The sequence below is a fragment of the Nanorana parkeri genome, unplaced genomic scaffold, assembly GCF_000935625.1.
Source record: "Nanorana parkeri isolate BGI_ZX_2015 unplaced genomic scaffold, ASM93562v1 scaffold3, whole genome shotgun sequence".
Taxonomy (NCBI): domain Eukaryota; kingdom Metazoa; phylum Chordata; class Amphibia; order Anura; family Dicroglossidae; genus Nanorana; species Nanorana parkeri.
The window spans coordinates 1,679,159-1,703,263 of NW_017306271.1; the positions used below are offsets into that span (position 1 = coordinate 1,679,159).

Here is a 24,105-nt window from a genome sequence, read left to right on the forward strand (position 1 = left end):
ATATATGTCTGTGTATATATATATTTTTTTATATATTGGTATACTGATATATTGTATATATGTGAATATATATAGCTCTACTGAACACCTTTGGGATAAATTGGAATGCAGATTGTGAGCCAGGTCCAGAACATCACTATCTAACTTTGCATTAACTTTTTTTTTTGCTCAATTGGCACACACCCCCACTGACACACTCAATCATTTTGTGGGAAAACCTTCCTAGAAGAGTGGAGGATGATGTAGCTGCAAAGGGTTGGGAGGGGGCCCATGGTTTCACAAATGCCCATACATGTGGGATAGTCTGTGTCTAAACTTTTGGCCATATTTTTTAATTCATTGTATAGAAGATTGTTAACATCTGATATTATTGTTGCTTTTTTTTTCAATTATTTGCTACAAATACCATAATAGCACTAAAGATAAGTGATGGGGGCTTCTTGTCATAGTCCTATTTTATGTACTGAAGAATGAAAAAATGAGTTTTATTTATGTGTATGACATGGACAGCAGTTCTAAAGACCATCCTGCGCAATGTGCTTAGCTTAGCAGGGTGGGTGAAGCCAGGTCTTAATTAAGGTGTATCTAAAATGTTGTGCGTCTTTCTAAAAAGAGTACAATATTATGGAGCAGGACTGCCAAGCTATCCACTTTATAAAATGTCAGATGCATATCTTTTTGGTTGTTATGGTGTGGACTTGGGTCCTAGTCATGTATATTTCCAAGGTAACCTGTAGATGGTGGGATATGGCTGCTAGCAGGTCATAAAGGGAACCTGTCAAGATAAACATATGGTAGCAATTAATGATTTGGTTTCTGAATGTGCGGGCTCTGGGCTTGTTGTCCTTGTCCTTGATTCCCTATTGGTTGAGTTGCTGACCCACCCTTGTGACAGGATGACAACACAGGAGCACAGCTGAGAAACAGGGACAGAACTTTGTCACCCTACAACAGGGAGTGTTTAAACAAAGACCTTTTTTGACAAGATCACCTAGTATTATTTTAATCAAAGATGCAAATTTAAAGAGGTTGAAGATCTTGAAACTACATTCACATTTTAAAGCTTTTATGAGATTTTTAGCTTTGATAAATGCAAATAGTGTAGGCCACCAACCTAAAATGTGTTGTTTGTATACCTTCAGTCTTTGAGACTCTAATAGTAGAGATTCAGCAATAGGGATTCAGCATTCACATTCTGTAGTCTTGGAAGGCTATGTTTTATGTTGAGTTGGTCAAAAGTTTAGTGGGTCAGTCACTATTTAAAACTGGATGGGACCAGTAGTTCTCAAATAGAAAACAGATAGTCCATCCCTGCTTGATCCAGCCAAACAGATGACCTTCAGACCACCACAAGTTAGCTTACTGACATCTCCAAACTCAATTCTCTCTTGTTTTCACTCCCTCATCACACCCATGTATCTCACCACGTTGTACATTGATGATTAATTCTGTATATCTCTTGTCTGTTACTCCCCACTTCAGTAAAATACATTATTCCAAGCTTGCCCTTTTGAAGCAGATTTTATTGTGGATGCTTGCTCTGATGATTAATGTGAGATAGGTTCTGAATTATATTTATGGTACAGCATCATTTCCACATCAGTTGAGTCTTGCAGAGCCAGAATACCACATCATATTGTACATTCATGAGGAGCAGAGCATGGGTTATGATTAACTTCACAAACTAATTTCTGGTTTTTCAAATAGTCCTCTGTTCTTGAAATTAAGACTTCTGATGTGTCCTGGTTTGTAGATGTGGGGAGCTGAACCCAACATGTGTTCTCTGTATCCAGCCTGGCTTAAAGACTGCCCATACTTACAAAACTTGGCAGATGAGTTTATCATGAATGTCAACCTTTCCAGCAAAAGTGAAATAGACTGTAATTTAAGTATTGTGCCGCTTCCAATTTGTTTCTGTTTTGTAATTTTGTTTTATTTGTAGAATCTACTGAGTTGCAGAAAGTAGTCTTTGAGGTCTTTGTGTGTGTGTGTTTTTTTTCTTTTTAAACCAATGCTGGTCAGTAATATAATTTTTTGTCGAATCATCCTTTTTCTTTGAACTGATAGTTATGGTAGATTATTTGAGAATTTGATGCCATCCACTCACTGGTCACCGGCAACAATGCACACACACACACGACAGTTAGCATAATTCCTGCTGCCATTGTTGGTAGTTAAGGGTTTAATTACTGCTGTTGTGCATTACAGTGGCCAGGCATAGTGCTACCCAGCCTTTCTCAGTGGGTCAACCACTCTGAAAACTGATGGGAGGCATTAACTGTCTTCCCCAGCAATGTTTGATGTGACAAGAAGATTTGAAGACAAAGTTCACAGCTAGTGGGGCCAGCTTCCTGGAGCAAGTTCAAAGCGTTCCCATCTAATGAAGAGGTCTGAGTGGAGGAATTAAAAGAAAGGAAGTTCTTGGCTGCCATTGCCTTTTTCCATTTGCCCTGGTGACCTTGAGAATTTTAACCAAGAGAATTTAGTTTCTTGACTTGGTGGGTGTGGTCTGTAGAAGTGTCTGAAGGACCCACTATTTTTCTTATTCATGTTAATAATGTATTTGTCAATCATTAGGATTCTGTTGGTACTTGGTTCTTGTTATTACTAAAAACATTTGTTTCTTCCACAGCTTAGCACGTGCAGAGCAATGTTTTTTCCCCCCCCATAATTTTGAAATAACAACAGACGCCTTTAGAAATATTCACAGAGGAGCCGAAGCTTTGCCTGATCCTTTGGCTCTCTTCGGACGCCAGAGCCCTTCGGTTCAGTTCAGTATAGCCCGTACAGCGGCCGAGCGGCTCAGCCGAGCCGAAGGCATATGCTTCGGCTCGACTGTGCCAAAGTAACACCCGAAGCGGGGCGAACAACTGGCCGAAGCCCGGCCTTTCGCCCCGCAAATGACAGCTGGGCAGTTGTAATGACAGACCAGCGTCCACAAATGATCTGGGGACGCTGATCTGTCATTAAACAATAACAACTGGGTGGAGCCGGCCATGACGTCACAGCCGGCTCCGCCCAGTTGTTATTCACTCTAGCAGATGCCGGCCAACACAGTTGGGCTCATCTAGCTGTCACTGCTTGCTCCGCCCAATTTTTTTTTTTTTTTACTTTTTAAAAAAATCTTTATTTATTTTTACATTTTTCATTTTATTTACATTTTAAAATAATTTTTTTAACTTTAAAAAAAAAACTATTTTCATTGATGTGCTATTCTGCATGGAGGTACCAAGCAGAATAGCCGAGCCGTATACCTTCGGCAGCTTTGTGAATAACCCCCTTAGTATTGACAGTCTACAAACAGATAGTTATAAATAATTGGCGGCTTTGTATTGTTTGCATACCTTTTTTTTCTTTTCGTCCCCATTCTTCTTAAAGTGACCATTTTAACTAAGGGCAGACATGTGAACACGCACATAATTTCAGGGTACGAAAAATGCCTTTCCCTGAGATCTCATGAGATTACAGATGAGATTTCCCAGCAATGCTCTGCTGATGTAACCTTCCCAGGATGCAATGCTTAGGTACAATTACATAATTTGTGCCAAAGTGGACCAGGCGGTGGAACAACAATAATTGTAATTAAAAGCAAAAAATTTTTAGCTAATGAATGTAAGAGAGCTGAACGCTCATGTGATTTTTAGTGAAAGGGGGAACAGGTCCGCTTTAACTGCTATTACTAGCCTGACAACAGCACAGCTCATTTTCCATTGGTTCATTTTTCAGCAAACCTTTCACAATGCTTAGAAGACTTAGCATGTATTCTGAAAGGCTTAGCTTCATGGGTGTTCAGGGAATAAGAATACCAGTAGACATAGTGATTAGAGATGGAGCTACCTTTAACTTTGGCCAAAAAAAAAGTCACCACCTGGTTTTAGCTAAGCAAATAGATAAGAGCCTTCCACTGGATCATTACTGCAATGATTAATATATTTCATAAATGATGTCCCCAAAAAATGAGGTCAGTTGCCTACCTGAATATACTGAATGACCAGGTTTTTCCATCAATGGATTGTTTCTTCCCTAATAGCATGGACATATTCCAAGATGACACTGGTAGTATTTATCGGGCTCAAATTGTGAAAGAGTGGTTCAGGTAGACATAATTTTCACACATTGATTGGCCTCCACAGAGTCCCGACCTTAACCCCATTGAGAATCTTTGGGATGTGCTGGAGAAGACATTACGCAGTGGTCCGACTCTCCCATCATCACTACAAGATCTTGGTGAAAAATGTCACTCTGGATGGAAATAAATGTTGTGACATTGCATAGTCTTATCGAAATGATGCCATGGTGAATGCGTGCCGTAATCAAAGCTAAAGGCGGTCCAACAAAATATAAGAGTGTGTGACTTTTTTTGCCAGGTAATATATTTGAATATATTTTGTTCATTCAGCCTTGTGATCCATGCACCAGTTCTGGAAAGTACCTCCGCTGCACTAGCAGAAGTTCTTGGTTAGGACACAAGCCCCAGCCTGCTGATTGGACCTTGATGAAGCATCAGCACACTAAGGGGGTGGGAGGTGTTTGTAGCCTCATCTATGGCAGGTACATGATGATCTTTAGATAAAACCTAGATGCTGTCTACAAGTTTTGATGGAAATATATCTTATGAGTAGCTGCAGGCCTTTAAAACATGTTATTTTTTCTCTGTGCTATTATTTTGATAATTTTTAAGCAATGTATTTCCTCTTGTAATACACACAGATGATTTTACAGCCCCTGCTAATTCCTACTCTTAACTGGCTGAAATCCTCTGCAGTTTCAGCAACTGGCAGCTGCAAACAAAGCCTCAGTAACCAAACCGCTTGTATGGGTAATATTTTTTCTCCATCTTCAAATGAGCATTACAGAGTCTTCCCGGGAGCAGAGAGTGAACGTCTTGTTCTACTTTACCAATATGCTATGACTGAAACTGATGCTTAATCCAACTGATCGTGAACTATACAGGGCATTTTTTGTATGCGCTGTAGTCACGTTACAGTCATTTTATATGTATGTGATGAATTTTGAACATTTGGCATCTACTGACCAAATATGCACAGCGTTTGCTGTTTTTGTTATTTTCAAAAACACTGTTTGGTAAATTAGGACTAGTTTACCTGTGCCAGAGCCAGCACTGGCAGACCAATTGTCCAGGAGGCCAGCCATGGCATTCCCCTTTTCTGGATGGGAACTAGGCTGTTCTTTATAAATTACATTTTTGGTCTCAGTGTTGAAAAGTGGGTATAAACAGTGGTAAAATATATCTGTGGACTAAAGGAGAACTATGAGGTGAGTGCTTTTCACTCACCTCATAGTTCTAGCCGACCTGTGACAATGAGACTGTCACAGGTCGGCTCAGTAGATCGGGAGGTGACCGAACACATACCGACTCTACTTAAGCTACATGGGGTGTGCTAAGCACTGAGGCCCCAGAATGATGGGAGCATCAATACAGTATTTGCTTGAGCACAGCACCCATCAATGAAGCTAATCCTTTATAGCTAAAACTCAGCCAGTGACAGATTTGTGATTTTTGGAAGGCAGCTCTAAAGAGAACTAATAATATTAGTGACATGGTAGATGCCCTTGCCGACTTGGTTTTTAAGACACATTCTCCAGAGGTGTCTTTTTTATGTTTGCTTCACTATTTGTGAGATATCTATTTATTACAAACATATGCATTTTGAGTGTTCTGACGTCTTATACAGTACATATATATGTATGGTTGTTTTAGAGCAGTGACTCACTGTATAGGTAGGATAAAGAAAACAGCCCTTTTCAAAATCAAGCTGCTATGGCACCTTCTAAATTTCTTGGTATGTACCTTTTAAACGCCATAGGTATGTGTATGGATTCCTTAGTAAGTAAAATCCTGGAAGGTCTGAAATGACTAAAAAAGCATATCTGCTCTCAGTCAGAGGTTTCATTCTGTGCTTCCGTTGCCATTCATAATGATGCACACCTCCTGCTGACTCTGAAACTCAAAGCAGAAAAGGTGCAGATTACAAATTATTCTAGGTGTCTGACTTAGACATTAGAGAGTAATAGGATGTGCGGGATGACCTGACTGCCCTCAGGATGGAAACCTAACAAGCGTTGCAAAGCACTCAATAATCTTGCAAGGCCTGCTATGCTGAGATAACAAGTTTATATGAGTTGGAGGGGGTAAGAGGTGGGCATGCAGGCAGGCTTTGCCAATGCGCTTACCTTGGAGAGCAACAATAGCAATCTGCGGTGTCTGGAAGGACCTGAAGGTAAGGAATCATAGACTGTTATCTTTAAAATGTAGGTAACTATAACTCATCTTGTAACTTCAGAAATAGACAGTTGTATTGCTATTAAAAATATTTAAATGGTTTTTGAAATTACATGAGAGAGTCAAGAGTGTATTCCAGCGCTATAGTTATGAATATACAACATATTATTAATAGCATATTGGGAGATTATAATCTTTTAAAATATTCAAATATAGGTTATTAATAAATCACAGCTGAGTTTATGCATGTACTTATTTCAGCTAGTTTGTAATTAATACATGTGAGGCCCATGCTGGTTGAATTGTATGTTTTGTACGATGCTGGTCTTTTGGCTACCTGATTAGATATAATTTAAATGGATTGTTTACTGTGGGTCTGATACTACATGATTATTGGTTAATCTAAAGGAGGCTGTGAAGTTAGACTGGAATGTGGTCACAAGCTTTAGGCAGTAGATATGTGATGGTAGTTAGAAAGTTGGTTGTGGAATTGTTTGGTGCAGACTTCACAACATGTCCATAAACGTACAGTTCTTATCTAGCTTACTAGTCGAGCTAGCAATCTCCAGACTGCTGTCACCTTATTCTCTTCCCCAACGTAATCAATGATAAAAGTTTGGGTGTGATAAAAGATTTATTTCACTCTGTGGGTAGAAAACATGGAGATTGTCTCTATTGTGCTAACATTTTGCAATGTAGGAAAATCACTTCCTAGAATAATGAGCACCTCTGATATTTGGAACTGCTTGTTTATCACTCTTCAATTAACAAATTGGCTCGATTTGTCTTCAGCATCACCTTGAGTAAACCTTGGGCATGGCCACCCTAAATCATACAGCAGAAAAGATCACAGATCATTTAAGTGTATTGGCATGAATAGGATATGTACTCAGCCAAGAAATCTAGACGATAGTTCACGATTGTACTTCTGCAGTGTTAACATCTGGATGTTACTCTTGCAACAACCACAATGCAATCTCGCACATCTATGTTAGGTGGGTTTTACAGTTTCCTAGAACAAAGATGTGTCTTGTAGATGTTGTCTAACTCTTAGAAACAGATGATGTCAAGAAGACCTTTCTAGAACTGGTTACAGAGGTCTGACCAGCTTTGTGATTTGTGTCCAACAAAAGAAAATGAAACTGTCAAAAGAAGAGGGACAAAGACCCTCTCCAGATCTCCTGTGTTGGTATTGTCATGCCCACCCTGTTTCTCTTAAGAGTTACCAACACCAGACTGACTTTTGACAAAAGGGTTTTATCTCTTGGTATTTGGATGAGGTTAGAGGCTGCTTAGAGAGGGCACAGCAGGTTAGCAGCTGTATTTATCCTCCGGACCTGTAATTTTGTGAGTCTTCTCCCTGTGACAAATACTTGAGTGTGGTGGTTATGTGTACATATTTGTATCTGTACTGTGTGCCTTTGGGGGTAAAAAATGGCGAGAGCTACAAATAAAATAAATGGCACTTGTAAAAACTAGAAAAAAAGGATGCATTGCTTTTCTAAATCAAACACTATTACATTTTCGAAGCTTCCAAGAAAACAAAACACCTTTTATGGTGATCGAAAAAAACTTCTGGCAAGGAAAGTGATGACTCACAGTTTTGTCATGCAATGTATTGGGAAATAGCTACTTGCAGGATTTAAAGGGCCAGTAAATGTACATTGTAGTTTTACATATTGCTCTCTTATGTTATTATTCTTTTTTAGTGATTTCCATAATGAGATAAATAAAGGTAGCGTTTGACAGGCTGAACATTTCATTTTTTTTAGTGAATTTAAAGATATCAAATATCAAATGTTTGCTTATTATCTGCACACTATACTGAGTAGAGATGAATGTGCAGGTCATAAAGCATCAGGATTGGATTTGGGTTGCCTAATGCACTGGTGGTCAGATTAGGGGTGAAGCACCTTTTGTAGGGCTTACTCGTCTTTAGTCCCTATGTGCACAGTTGGCAAAATAGTGTGTTAGCATTTTTGAAAACTGCTTGTTAATATTTTCCTTGCATGCAAGAGTTGTGCTTCACATTGGTTGACATTAGAGACTTGCTTGTATATCAGGTCAAGTAGGTCAAACACAGCCTTTTCCTGCATTTGGTTTTTAAGCGCATGCATTTGAGCAGTCAATTGCAAAAGACATTATTTTACAACAATGCCCATCTGCCCAAGTTCTTAGTTTAATAGTGGTGAACTTTTTGATATAGAGGGGCCTCAAGTGCAGCATCTGACATCACCAATGGGCCACATATTCGTTCTTTAAGGGTGGAAGGATCTTTGGAATATAGAGACCAATTTGTGGTATTTGTACAATGTGTGGAATTGTGCTGCTAGTGTTAATTAGGCTTTACAACAAAGGCCTGGCATTTATAGTGCATGTGTACGCTATCCTACTCCTTTTTAGGCACAGTAGGCTATTGACTGAAATCCATCTGCCTATTAGATATGGCTTCTGAAGATGTGCCACCATTGCAGGCACCATATACTGTACATGATCTATTATCTAATCATATACGAAAAAAAATCTGATGTCTACAGCATGTGTCTTTTCAGCCTCCTTTAAACCCCAATTCAAGCCTCTCAATTTATAATGCCTTTATAATCCTGTACCCACACATATTATGATTTGTAACTTGTCCAGCCCTCACACTGCAGTGCTCTGTGGTGGCAGAGCAGAATAACAGCCACATCCTTCTGTGTAACCTTGCAAACATTTATTGCATAACCTGGTCTATTACATTGCTGAGAGTAGAGGATCCAAATCTGGTGTCCATTGGACTATCAGTAACAACTTGAGCAGCTGTAACCATAAAGTGGATGTAAGTCTAGGAGAATGGCTGTGAATACAAAGTCAATCAGACCGGTTATAGGGCAAAATATCTAATGTCCTGTAATAGTAAACTACTTCATAGGAAATACATTTGCCAGTTTTTGTGAATTTTTATGATTATTTTTATTTATGAATATTTGTAATATGTTCACTTACAATTAACAAATTTTAAAATAATTTTGGTCCTGTAATTACTATTATTAATATGGTACTTTAAGCCAGGGCTCAAAATTTCCACTCGCCAGCTCACATTTGGCGAGTGGAAATAAAGAGAGGGCGAGTGGAAATTCAGTCAAGCACACGGTCACGGATCACGTACCTGACTATGAGAGCAGCCGCTTCTTGCCGTCACTATTTATAGTAGCTAATTTTGAATTCTTGTATATGTGCATTGGCTTGAGTGAGTTCAGTTCTTTATGACAGAGACGCAGTGTTGGTCTTTCCTTAGCTTAGCAAAAGGGACTTTCCAAGATCAGTCCTTAATTCAGACAGTTACTAAGAGCCTAAACTTGGCTGTATAATTACAGATCTGCTGGGGCTGCTGTCTAGATCTCCTCCCTTTTTAGGTCTTAATAATCATTTGATCCTCTTGAGTTTTACAGATTAGCCATTCTTTCATGCCGGATGAGTCAAATTTACCCAGTGTCTTGAAAAGCATTAACCAACAGAGCTCACGATAAAAAGAGCTAAAACATATTACTTCGACCCAAAGTTGACCTTCTTGCAAGGCATTCATACATGTCACAGACAGCTCTGACTTGTTCAATAGAAATCTGACAGCCTTGGAAAATGCCTTCAAGTTTGACTTTTTTTTCCCCCCTTCTTGCTACTGTCTAACTATAAGACTTTTGTTTGCCGGGCTCATGAAAGCAGGCTCCATGTCCTGTTGACAAAAAGGGCAGTGACTGAAAACGGAGTTTGAGATACTTGAAGCCAGACTACTGTGCAAAGCCTTTTTTTCCTCTTGCTCCTTCAGTGGACATGAAGAAAGGTTTATGAAAAGTGTGAGATAGAATAGTAATAGTAAACTGCGTCATAGGAAATATATAATATATTATATTATGATAATATATATATATTATTGTTAGTAGCAAAATTATTTTTGGATCTTTTTCTGCTTTTAAAACTAATTTTTCAGTTTTCAGTGCTGACAGACAATTTAAATTTCACACAAGCCTGTCATATCTCTTAGTCTCCGTTTACGTATGGCTGCATCGAGAACGTGCGTGAAATGTGCACAAAAGTGAGCTTTTCGACGTGTTCATGAAATGTGCATTAATGCAGAACGCGCTTGCAGTGCCATCGCTATTTAAAACCAACCCAAACGCTGTCAAGCAGTGTTTTTCCACACGGTCGCGCGAGTGAGAACATGGGGGGAAAAAATACGGAACACATGTTGCAAAATTTGTGACGTACTACTTTCCCGTGTTTTTGCGCGCGCATCCAGGAACCCATTGAAATTAATAGAGGAACGCAGGAAACATACACCCGCAAACGTGCAGGAAAGAGTGTCACCACAATGTGCATTCCTGCAATGCTGTGGTGTGAATGTAGACTGATCCTGGCTCATCGCATTGATTCCTTTTTTGTTAGATAGCTATTGAAATGTCAGGAGTGACAATTCATTAAGTTCTCTTGGTCACAGTGTTGTTCCACATTGCACCACAAGTACTGCAGTCTTTCAGCGCACACCACTGCAACGCACTGCAAGTTGCCTTGCCTGTGCACTGGAAAATGGAGCCAGCGCAGCCCCAACACATCTATTGTGAACAGGCCCCAGTTGATTCAACCTGTTTGTTAGTTTGAGCAAATCAGTTAAAAATGTGCAGTAATAACATAGTAACGAAAAGCTGTAAAATTTCTGGGAAGATGCACAATTATATTTACATTTAAAAAAACAGTATTGCAGGCTCCATCTTTGTGAATAGACTTCGGCTTTGTGCTTTGCCAAGAGCTTTTTTACTCACTACGTGTCCTGTGACTAAAATAGTTAAGCCTATACATATGAATATCAGCCATTTAATAGATAATACATTATAGAATGTAGCTTTGTTACTCAGTACCAGTAGAAAATAAGAGCTAGAAGCTAACTGGTTGCTATGGGTTGCATCTCTATTTTGACTTTGCTTCCATTTTTAAAAGTTGCACCTTGATATATTTCCTCTGTGACAGTGTGCAGAGCCCTAGTGTGCAGATTACATCTTGTCTGGAGCTGGCCATGGACTGCTCGGGTTTTTCCACCCGGCTCACCCAGCACAGAGGTGCTGCGGGCATGGCCAGGAACGTGCACGCACAGGCGCCTCCACAGCTGATGGGCTGCGGGGATCCACTATAAAAGGAGAAATCGAAAACTTTACAAGAAAAACTACAGCAGTTTTATAAAAAGGTGGGCCTCCTTGTAGTACCTATATAAAAAAAAAGCTTTAATCACTTTAAATCTTTATCTTATGTCCCTGTTATCTTATTTGCTATTTCAAAAAGCCAGTATATAAAAAAAAAGGTTCCAACCAATCATTATTAGCATATAAATTATTAATGGTCCACATGTCCCCTTTCTCATCTCAGAAAGTTGGGAAGTATGCAAAAGGACATTGGTATGCACAGTGCTATAAATCAGGTAAGTGAAGGGGGAGCAGGGAGGCATAGGTGAGCAGATCTGAGTATAATCTTAAGTACACATTATGCTAGCTTCAGTGCATGCCGTAAGTGTTATTTTTCATTTATAAGCAACTTTTGAAATGGCATTGCGTGGTTTTCTGAAGATATCCTGTTCCGAGCCTCCGGTGGTAGCCCATGAACTACTGCAGATTGGTTCCTGTGTCTGCGCCACCCTTTGGCTAATGTACATGCTTATTGGTGTGGTCAGAGCCATGTAGGAAAATGTTACTTCCTACAATGTTTGTCTCCAGATTCAGGCTGATTTTGGCATAGTTCATTGTCAATATTATTCTACAACCAACATCTGAAAGGAACAACAACAATGGAGACTATCTCTGTTCCTTGGTTTGGTTTAATCTTGCTGCCAGTTGTGTTATCACAGAATGATGTCAGTATTTGGAAGTGTTTTTATCAATGAAATTACAGAATGGAGTTTCAGTTCAACATTAGAGGTATTCTGCATGGTGAAATCTAGCACTCAGACCATGATGAAGTTGTCTTTTATATTACAATGGCCATTGGCTCTTATTTTTGTAGGTCATTTTCTAAAGAGTGGTGCCACTGTGATTCTATAACATGATGCAGCAAGTCATACTACCTGTTTAAAAGCTGTGAATGCTGATCTACTTGTGAAATGCCAGTTGATTGGGTGGAATGCAGACCCATAGGCTTCAGTGAATTTACATGACATAGCCAATTTACATGACAGGTCCTCTTTAAGGAGACATCAGGGGTCTCCAAGACCCCTAATATCACCTAGGGATTCCCAGAGAAGCTGATGAAGCAGAGATCTGCTTCAGCAACTGCTCCCCAGCTTTTGTAGCAGGGAATGACAGCTGAATGCGGAAGTGATGTAATATACATCTCTTCCTGCATTCGGGACAGAGAAGAGATCAGAGGGAGTTTGTGTACCGAACTCCCTTTGATCTCCTGTCACAGACCAGCCGTGCCAGTCCCGGCTGCACCGAGCACAGCGGATCTAGGGGCTGGCAACGGCAGTGACGCTGGGGGTAAAACCGCACACCGAATACAAGTGATTTGGCGTCTCTAGAGACACCTGGTCGCTTAAATGTAAAGCTACTCGTCCAGCTCCGGTGTCCTCTTATCACATACAGAGGACGAGCGGATTTTTCAAGCCCTGCCTATAGGCTACCAGCAGTTCAAGCAAAAGGTCAGGAACTCACCTTTCCTCATTTAGTTAAAGAAGAAACGCACGCAGCGCAGCAGCCTAGTATAGTGATTACTTTAAATGTATTAGATTGGTAACAGATAACATTTTGCTCCCAAACATCATAAATAAAAGGCTTCCAAAAACTCAGATTGCCGGGTCAGTTGAAATATCTTGAAGCTCTGTGCATGTGGTACATCAAATATTGGCTGGAAAACTAACGTGTTTCGAGGGGGAGTTCTAATAGCCAGTATTTGATACGACACAGACACAGAGCTTTAAGACTCTAGCTGTTTCTGCTGACCCGGGACTCTTACAGCTACAAGTTTTTGGAAACCTTTTATCTATTATGTTTATGGGAAGATTTGTATCTGCTACTAATATAATAAATATAAATATAATCTCTGCACTATGCTGCTGTGTAACAGCTTGTTTACCAATTAAACATCTTTTTTTAGAATAAAGGGTAGTCCCCATATCTAGTGTATTCTCACTTGATTCTTGGTGTGCTTCAGGTATTTTTTTTCTAGATCTGTGCATTAATCCAATGTGAAGCTTTGACTCTGTGCATGAGCTTCCTGTAATAAAGACCCGCCACTGCTTCTATCTTTCCTTATACAGGGTGACTGGTCTTGTCTCCTCCCCTCTCCTGCAGTTAGCACCTGGCAGTCTGTAGTGGATGGGCTTGCTGGCTGTTTCCCACAGGCATTCGATTTGCACATGCTATGTAAATCATAGTGATGATGTCTCCATTACTTTTACAAGGGTTTGCAAAGCCATTTGGTGCACAAAACATGGATTTATATCCTTTGTGGCTATGGAACAGTATATTTAAATACAACTTTTTTTTTAACTTATGCTTATGTTAAATGAACACAATGGGGTTGATTTACTAACCTTATAAACACACCACGAACATGTATACACCTCTGTAGTGTGTTCCCTCCCAGCATGATCTATGGGTGGAATCTAAACACCTTTGTAGTGTGTACACACCCAGCAGGTGTGTTGTGCAAAGCCCTGCATGAATTGCAAGGTGATGTTGTGTAAATTAGCTCTATGTTGTGTTGCTTGCGTTGATGAATGCAGGAATGTAAATGCATGAGCTAACCATTTTTGTCTAAACTGTGAAGCAGCATTATATATGCATCATGTGCATGATTTTTCCATATATGGCATTAGTGGAAATATGCTTTTAGAGACTTTTTGGTTGATAAATACATTTTGCTGTGTGAAAATCACACGCACCTGGTGCGTGCGTGTGTTTAGGTTAGTAAATCACCCCCAATATGTAACAATCATTTGTTTCCTTGATGGTTCTTTTGAGCACACTTAATAGCCAGATGTATCTGCATAATGTGTGTAATTGCCATATGTAAATTTGTAATGAGATATTTAGGGCTGCAACAACTAATCGATTATAATCTATTATTGAAAAAGTTGTCAACTTTTTCAATCATCGATTAATCGGCTTCTGGTTAGTTGGCCCTGTTCACGGCTCCACACACGTTGCACGCCTTGCCTCCTCCCCACCTCACTTTCGCCGCTGCCAGACCCGCGCGCATCCACACGCCACACCTCCCCCCCGCCTCACGCTCACTGCCCTCCCACATCCACGATCGGCACAGGGACGCGGGGAGAAGAAGTATGGAGGAGCAGGTGTGGGGTGATGACAATCGCTGATAGACAGGCCCTATGTCAGAAGCAGGTTTCTGAAAGACTGCTCATGTAAGCCTGCACTCCCCCCCCCCCCCCCCATTTTTTAAAAATGCATTTCATTTTTTAACCGATTAATCGAACTCAATAATCGGCTAACTAATCGATTTTGAAAATAATCGTTAGCTGCAGCTCTAGAGATATTTGGGATTTTGTGGGATTCCCAAAGTATGTAGAGCAGGGTTGACAAATCAATTTGGAATCCAGAAGCCAGCAGGATTTTTATTAGGAGCCATCTCCATTGACAACAACTTTTTGAAACCTCAAAAGTTAGTAATTTTTAAGTAGTATTGGCTACCTGGCTCCTGGGATTTGACCAACCCTATGGTAGAATACAATAGACTTTGCTTCCGTTAGTGTGGGGTGCATAGCTGCTGACATTACATCGGGCTGACTCTCCATGTAACCCTTACTACTGCCCTTTGTGAGTTTAAGGGGGAAGAGGTGGGGTACAACACCAATAGTTCCGACTGTGTGCGTCCTTAGACTTCCAAAGAGGACAACATGGATCACAACCTGGTGCCCCTACGTGGGACAAGGTTGTTATATATAGTGTCAGAACAGTCTGGCTAAACAAGTTCCAGCAAAGAGAACAAGTCTCACTTTTAACATTGGGTGTGTTGATTATTCCATTTGTGGAGATACTCAGGATATGGGCCTTTTAGTGTGGAGATGCTTTGATAATGTGGAGATGTTTATTTGTTAATACAGCATTCCTTAAACTTCTTATCCCTGTGTGGTTTTACTCAATCATTCACTATATCTGTGAAGAGATTACATGGAGGCTGAAGGATTAGTAATTTAAAGATAACATTGATTTTTTTTTACATCTCACAGGAAGTGACAAGGACACTGCATTTCTGGCAACATTAACAGGTATTTTCTGTACTTGCTGAAAATGTTGTAAGCCTAGAAATCGAAAACTAATGTAGTCACCGTATCTAAGGACTAAGTAAGCTGCAGTATGTACATTTTTTGGTTTTGGGTTTTAGTTCTGCTTTAATTTCTTTGAGGCCCATTAGATCATCAAGGGGAAGGTCGCCCAAGAATTGTTACTTTTTTATCAATGTGTGTGTATTTAGATGTAAACAATTCATAAACATGATAAAGCACATATAAGATTAAAGCAATTAAAGTTATGTTAAAGCTGAACTCTGATTATGTTACTCTGTGGCATGATCAGCAGTAGTAAAATTTTAAGTATAGGAAATATATACAAGGGGCATGGCTTAGCATTCCAAAGGGTATGTGTCCCTCTCTCGTCCAACAGTGTCTTAGTAACCAGTGACGCTGTGGGGCGACAGTGTCCTAGTAACCAATGATGCTGTGGTCCAACAACATCCTAGCAACCAAGAACACTATGGGCACAGCATCCTAACAGCTAATGACACTAAGTGGCCTACAATCGTCTACCAAACAGTGATGGAGGGGGCCACTTGATTAAAATGACTTAATTACTTCCAGTTTACTCCACAAAGGCGGTATTTGTTAATGAATATGTGCACCCATAGAGACATATTAGAACTTTGTGGACTTGTCACATGTCATTATTAATTATGGAACTGCCACAACCTTTTTTGGAATTGGCAAAGGAGTTTTTGATACAGCCATAAAGCCAGAATTGTGCCGCAAAGCCTTTATTGAATTGCCCCTTGATATGTTGGTAGACCCAAACTGGCTTTAAACCAGGACTCATGATTAGAAGATATTCATGCCCATAGCCCTATCATCTTTGTTGTTTAATTTTTTATTTGAACAAGTAAAATGAAGGGGACGATACATCACATGTATCATCGTGAACATCAAAGGCTCTCCTATAGACATGGCAACACAATAATTACTTATACCGTATATTTTGAAACAACATGGAAAAGGTATGTGGGATATGCCATTATAAACCTGCTACATTGTGTAGCTGTATTTCAGGGAGATGACAGTCTGCGTGTTTATATTGTCCAGGATACTTCAAAGCACAATATTCAAATGACCCAATACTGTATGTACATTGGTTGTAAACTCTTATGTCTTTGCAACGTTGAAAGCAAACTCTCTTTTTTTCATTACAGGTGGCAAAAGTAGAATATGTAAGAAAAAAACCCAAATTAAAAGAAGTTCTGGTGAGATTAGAGGAGCACCTTGAATGCACTTGTACAAATTCTAATTCAGATTATCGGGAAGAAGAAACTGGTAAGAACATTTGAATTCTCTTACACTGAGTTGTCAATTTAGTGCTGTCAGAGTAGGACCACAGTTACAGTGCACACTGCGCTGTGCACTAAAGATTTCTTCAATGAGAGAAAGAGCAGAATTAATGTCAGCAATCCATTCCAGTGAATCAGAAATCTTCTTTGATACATCTGGTTGCTTTGGATTACTGCACTTTGTTTTTTACACTAGTCTACGGAGTGTGTGCAAATGTACCAAATGCAGCAAATGCAAGTAAATTAGCTGTATTTACTTTGTGCTAAAAGTGCTAAAATGGCTTTCTAATACCCAAGATTTATGTTTTGGCTACTTCTGTGACTGACTAAATATTTGACCCTAAAAGGGGGTTGTTGCTCAATTTATTTCATTTTTGCCAGGGTTTATGTTAAGATTCTGTATAGATAACCATGTTGGCCTGAAGTAGGCTCCTCTAAAGTTAGCCTTTAATGGAATGGTTGAACTCACTGCTAAAATTTGCCTTTCTGAAGTTCAGGCAGGCAAATATCTGATGGTATTTTCTGTCCCCAGATGATGCAGCAAAGGCATAAACACGGCACAACTGAGTCAAAGAAAACATTTGTGCCTGCTGGTTGACTTGTAGCAAGCTACTTTGGGCTTGATTACCAATCCTTGGATCTGCAACTCTATCAGAGGCTTGAATGATCATGCACAGTTTGCTAAGCTCTGCCTACTGCTTTCTCATTCAATGTTAGGCTTTCATACTGAGAGATTGATCACACGTTCACATGGACTGACATGATTTTTACAGCACATTTTTAATGCATTGCAGCACAATATTGCCTACTGCTGTCTCATTTAGTGTCAGGCTGTCTTACAGTGGGCTCTTACAAACATTACCGTGCGCTGCCTCTTTTGTTTTACATCCCTGCAACATGTTGTGGTGCATTAATGCCTTTTTTGTGTCACTTGTTCATTGCCTTTCATGTGTTGCAATGTGCTGTGCTTCAATGCAATATGTTTATTTTTTTTTCCAGTTCACAGCACTACAGGGTATTGGTGTGTGAAATGGCACCACTTAAAACTAGGCTACTAGCCTTGTTCTTGCATTGGGATTACGTTGAGCAATGCAGCTCAATGCAGGTGGTGTTATAGAGCCCTGACCCTTCTTAATACAAAAAGGGACATTGACAACTACCTCAAACTTGAGAAAAGCCTGTTCATATCAACAGGTGGAGTGTACTTCTGGAGCTAAGGCAGAGGAGTCCTCTACTGGGCAACATTATTGTCATTAAGAGCCTTCCTCACCCACATAACAATGCTTTACTTTCCATTAGAAGTGTCTAACCAGCCTTTCTCAATCTTTTTTTTCCTTGAGGAACCCTTGAAATAATTGTCAGATCTCATGGATCCCCTGCTAGAAATCACTATATCTACAGCTCACACTCATTATTTTACAACACTCCCCTACTCTACACAGCAATGATTTTCGGTGATGAAATAAAACATAGTTTTGGCCAGAAAAGAAAGTTATGTCCCCTTATACTAGTGGTCTATGGAGATATGTCCCCTTACATTGATGATTAGTTTAGTGCCCCCTTAGATTAGTAGTTAGTTAAGTGCCTTCTTACATTAGTAGTCAGTGGGCAAGTGCCCTCTTACAGCAATGGTACCGACAAAGTGTTCCCTTACATAGAAGGTTATTGAAAAAGTGTCCCTTAATTGGTAGTCACTGTAGGTGGAAAATCAATTTACCACTGCTCAAGGAATCCCTGATAACCTGATAAAGAAACCCTATTTTTCCACGGAAACCCTTGTTCAAGCCTTAGTATGTATTTGACTGACAATACATGGGGTTTTCACACTATGTCCACAGTGTCATCATGCTTTGGCCACCCTCCCTGGGTTTGTGTGAACCATGGAGGTTCTTTACAGATGTTGAAGGAATTGTATACTTTCTAGCCTAGAAAAATGTACATAAACATTTTCATAAAAATTCAATCATAACTCTTAATAAATATACAGTGCATAATCATTTTTAATATGATTAAATCTTGGAAAGATTGGAGAATTGTGTGGAACAAAATAGAAATGCTTCCTTCTAAATGACTACAATCGTATTTTGAGTTTATCTGTATACATTCAGTATTGGTACGCAATAGTCTTTCCAATACCGTACCTGGGTTTGTCAAGGTAATTTATTTAAGAAACACTGATTGTGATCGTCATTCAGGCTGCTGCGGTGGAAATCTCCACTCAGTGCTGTTAATATTTGCATTCCAACAGCTGCCAATCCGAGGTGTCCTTTAAAATACATTATGCATATTTGTTAGGGGCCTCACACTGTATTTTAAATTTAAAGTGATCTGCCTCCTGTGTACTTTATGTATCTGTTTCTTGTCCACGGAAAGATAGCCAATGTTAAGCCATTTTCAGACAACAGGCCACCGGGAAAGGGGAGGGATGGGGCACTCACACGGATGCATGACTACTAGACTGAGGCTTTTGCTTCATTTTTTCTTTTTTTGAGAGCTGGGCAGCTGCTTTATGTTTCCTTACAAACGCTCAAAAACTATACAAACAAATGTTCTTCAGCTTAATGACCAGCAACAGCCAAACTGTATTTATTTTTTTCCATCTGTGTTCCTATTGGTGAGATCATTCCCATGCTTCAACACAAGTGATGATGGGATATCACTTCAACAGAGAAATAGACAAAACCAAAAACATTTTTAGTAGAATGAGCAACCCAGGGTTAGAACTTCTGACAGTGTTTTATTGCTGTCCATGGTTTCATTTCCAGGTGACTTCTACACCCTCATTTCCTGCACAAAGGTCACAGGGACAGGAGGGAAGGGAAACTCTTCCCAATGGTGTCACAGAGGAATTACCCAAATTTCAAATTATCCCCACTTTGTGCAAAACTTACAAGATCTATCTATCTATCTATCTATCTATCTATCTATCTATCTATCTATCTATCTATCTATCTATCTATCTATCTATCTATCTATCTATCCATCTATTTATATATACAGTCCAGAGGAGGAGGCACTCATGGGTCTTGGAATGAGGCTACATTCATACATTTATTGGTCAATGTTTTGACAAGTCTTGAGAAAGACAAGCAGTGCCTTGCCAAAATCTTGACCAATAAATCTATCTATGTTGCCCCATCACAAGACCTGTGAGTGCCTCTCCTATTCCACCATTTGTGTTTAATTGCCTTGAGTGCACCCAGGCAGCTTTTACTCTTATCTGAGTGCAGTGCCCAATGTTATCATTTCTTAAGGCCACACTTTTAAGCATATTTTGACTGCATTTTTTTGTATGACTCTTTAAAGTGACCCTGTCTTTCTTTTTACACTTTCCAGACCGACCATATAAAAATTTTATTAAATTAACATGTATTGATGATGCCGTTCAATCTATTTTCATATTATCAGTAAAGGAAGCTGCAGTTTTTTTTCAATCTTTCTCACAGGTTGAAGAAAACTTTTGCACCCTTACTGAAAAAAGGGGAAACAGATTTGCATATTAAAGGCACTATCAGCAAGTGCTAGTTTCATACATTTTATCCATATGTTCAGCCTGGAAAAAGTGTAAGTGGTGACAGGGTGCCTTTAAACTATTTTGTTTAAAACATTAGTGTCTGTGATCAAATCAGACTAGCTCAACAGTTTGTTTTAGGAAATTGCCTTTTTAAAAGACATATTTTCTTGTTACTGAATAAAATATGTTTCCTTGGGCCTTTTTACCAGCCCTGCCCTTGTGTTAACAGGAAGGCCTAGGGAAACAGGTAAAAAACGGAAGCGAAAAAAACTAAAGCCTACTTAATACCCAGCTGGAAATAATTTTCCTTGGCAGGTAGGAACTCAGAGCTGAAAAATAACCACCAGCAACAGTGAAAGATAAAAAAAAACTTCCCCAAGCTTTTAAGCAACTGTTTATCACGTCAACACAATCACTTGTTAACATCTTGACACTGTTACCTTAGGCTTCAAACAGATTATATATGATTGGCTTTGATAATTCTACCTGCTGGAATTTTTTTTTTCTTCAAGCTACACATCACCATGAGCATCTTGCATTCCTTGGCTGTCTCTCTATCTCACCTCTTGTGTGTATTTGGTTTTTTTAAAATCCTTGCGCTTAAGCTTAACTGATCTGGAATGTGGCTCTTTCTTTGCGGATGATTTTTTGGGGGCTCACAGTGCATGAACGGTTTGTTTTGCAGGAAATAATGTGATAGCTTGTAAATGGTAACTGGAAAAATATTCAGCTTTGTCAATCCACAAAATATTTACTTACGCAACGTTCAGTTTTATGAAATGAAGAAATATCTATTTGTTACAAACAACAATGCATTTCTTTTTTTTTTTTCTTAAATTTAAAAATGTTCAGAAATTTTGCAGAACTTGGCAAAGCTAAAGACATTTGATAAAGCAGTAACAATGTGGCTTCCAAAAACAAAACTGCCAGCTACAGATCTATGAGTACAACTGATACATGTCTTGCAGTGTATATTGTAACAAACATTAAACATTTTCTGGACGCTAAGTGTAGATACTGCGAGAAGACATTTTATTGCATTTCCGGGAATCTTTCAGAACGAGTCAAAAGTGGGAGGGTTTGCCTTTTTACCAGTTCATGTATTGCCATAAGAAACACTTAAAAAAACAATTATTAGATCAATGGAGCTTTTTAGGTCCCAGAATAAAATAATTTGTGTCTACAAACCTTATTTTATTAAGATATTTAAAAACAGTTATTAAAACAAACGCATGACATCATTGGAATGTGGCTCATCCAAATTACATATAATGCTCTTAACTGCTTTAAAAGTGGCAAAATACCTCCCTAGGCCACATAGAATATACTGTACTTTCAAGGAAATTAACTTGAGAGTAATAATTGTGTTTTTTTCCGCAATCCAGGGGGTGTGGTGCCACTGCACTTATTGGTTCACTATATATACTTTTTGCACTCCACTACTGGACCAACAGTCTTCCTGGAGTCAACAGTCTTTGATGAGTACCTCATCAAACATTAAACTCCCAGTACACTAAATGTAAGGGAGGTTGTCACTTCACAGTCCTTTGGAGCAGGTAGTATGGGAGGCTCTTTAAAATTCTCTCTACAAACTGAATGTTGTTACTTTGGTAACAAGAAATAATACTTTGGCATTATCAAGAATCATGGGTGGTCACAGATTAAAATAGATATTCTTAACATCAAATTACTAAATATAGGTGGTGGGGGCCATTTATATGTTATGTTGGTTTTTAATGAATCTGGAGCCTAACGTTTAAAGTGGAATTAGATGAATGGCTGGGTACAGATGGGATCCAAAAAAATGGCTTCGGTGCAAATTTAGATAAACAGACTTATCAGGTGCTTGTCGTTTTCATGCCTCTACTTCCCCAGTTACTTCCCTAGTATCATGGTTGACCTGACTGCTAAAAGTTTTAAATAGGTATGCCGTCATGTGTACCAGGCCTTGCACAGTTTATGTTATCTTTCTTTTTCTCTTTCGGCTTGTGGGAAGTCTGGGTAAATTTTGAAATAGAACATGTGTGATTTCTATTACTTAACCTTGCCTTGTAGTAGCAGATTGGGTCTATCATAACAGAATCTGACACTTTGTTGTATGTACAGTATATGAGCTCCTTTAGCTTACTTGAACAATGATTCTCTAAATTTTACATGTACCGGGGCTGAACTAATTCTAAACGTCTTATTGGGTCTAGTTTTCCAGGGCACTGCAGTTGTAAATTGAAAGACTTTTCTTCTTTGGCCCTGTGAAATTGCCTGCTGGCTACTACATTGGATCAATTGGCTTTGGAATTCAACAGAAACATGTTCACAGCTGTTACAAACCTAATTCTGCATGAGCATTGCAGTTCTAAATTTACTTGCCCACATGTTAATAATTTAACACATGGCTAGTTAATATTCTTTAGGGTAAAGAACAAGTGACATGGGGAGTCCAGGTGTATGAGCATTATACTGTATATGTGTTTCTTATTGGACTCAAAGCATAATGATTTGGTTTGTTTCATCAAAATGATTGTTCTGAATGAATTGTTATACATTAGGTGTAAAGACATACTGTTACTAGGTTTGGGAATTTCCCTGTGTTTTGATGGACTTTTTCTTAGCTATGCTTTCCCAGGTACACATTTGCCTAGGAACAAAGACTTGAGATGTGTGTGTTTTTGGGCTTCATTTGGCCATTCAGCTTTTGTATATCCTTGTATAGTAGCGGAACGGACTGCTCAAAGCATGCACCGCTCCATGTTTTGCCTTACAAATCTCTTAATGAATGCTTTTTTTGTTGCTAAACGTTCAAATATTTGTTTAAGAAAAAAAGAAGAGGTTTCCAGTCAGATGCATGTGGAAATAGATTGTACTATCAAACTGAGCTTGGTGTGGTATCTGAATGGGTGAAAATACTTTTTTTTTCATTCTAAATCCCTTGATCTTGATTCTAATGAAGCCTGAAGGAATGACAAGGAAGTCTAAATTAAATATGGATTTACATTTAGTCATGTGGTAAAGTGGGAATCTGACTGTTGAGCTGAAGAAAGATTTGTTGTGGTTGGCAACTATCTGTAAAAGTTTAGCGCTAATCCAGAGTGTTTCTGGGATTTTATCGTTTCTAGACATCACTGTCACTAGAAATGGCAAAATCATTAACCCCACAGTGCATATACTTTATTATGAGTTTGTGTATACTTTATAGAACTGATGGCAGGCCTTGGGACAGACTTGGAATATAGTGGTGGGGATTTTCTAGTTGCCCCGGGAACATTTAACACTTCAAAATTCCAATGTATGGGCTCCTGTTTGTGGCCATACACTGTTTTCTTTCTCAACCTGATACAACTACCACACAACTAAATGGACCAGAAATAATAATGTGTTAAAGGCTGTGATTCCCAACTTAAAGGGTAATTCCACTTCCCCTCCTCTACTGCCGCTGTAATATCCGTACTCCATATACTTGATTACAGCCCTGCCAGATGTGTTTCAAATTTTCACTCACAGATGGAAAAAACTCATTGGTCAGTGCGGTCAGAAGCGCTTCTCCTTTGTCAGCGTGCTGACCAATGAGTGCTCACCATTTGCGAGCGAAATTTGAAATACCTACTGCAGGACTGCAATCCCATGTGTGGAGTGAGGATAATGCACTGGCATCAGAGGAGGGGAAGGAGTGATCGTTGACAGGTAAGAGTAGTAAAAGTAGGTGGGATAGGGGGACAGATTGGTGGGGGCAATTCCATTTTCCCAAATTTGCCTGGGAAAATGGAACTACCCTTTAAGT

At 39.2% G+C, this 24,105-nt stretch overlaps 1 protein-coding gene across 2 annotated transcripts in view; it reads left to right on the forward strand.

The window, feature by feature from the left end:
• The window catches only part of PDGFA (platelet derived growth factor subunit A), a 55,649-nt gene that overhangs the window by 31,079 nt on the left and 465 nt on the right, over nucleotides 1-24,105 (forward strand). Inside the window, exons 5-6 of one of the 2 annotated variants that reach the window (XM_018572739.1) lie at nucleotides 16,682-16,802; nucleotides 20,560-20,645. In XM_018572739.1, coding sequence (XP_018428241.1) covers nucleotides 16,682-16,802; nucleotides 20,560-20,615 — 177 coding nt within the window. In that variant the 3' untranslated portion in view covers nucleotides 20,616-20,645. The remainder of the gene's footprint in view (nucleotides 1-16,681; nucleotides 16,803-20,559; nucleotides 20,646-24,105) is intronic. The other variant, XM_018572811.1, reaches the window with a different exon arrangement.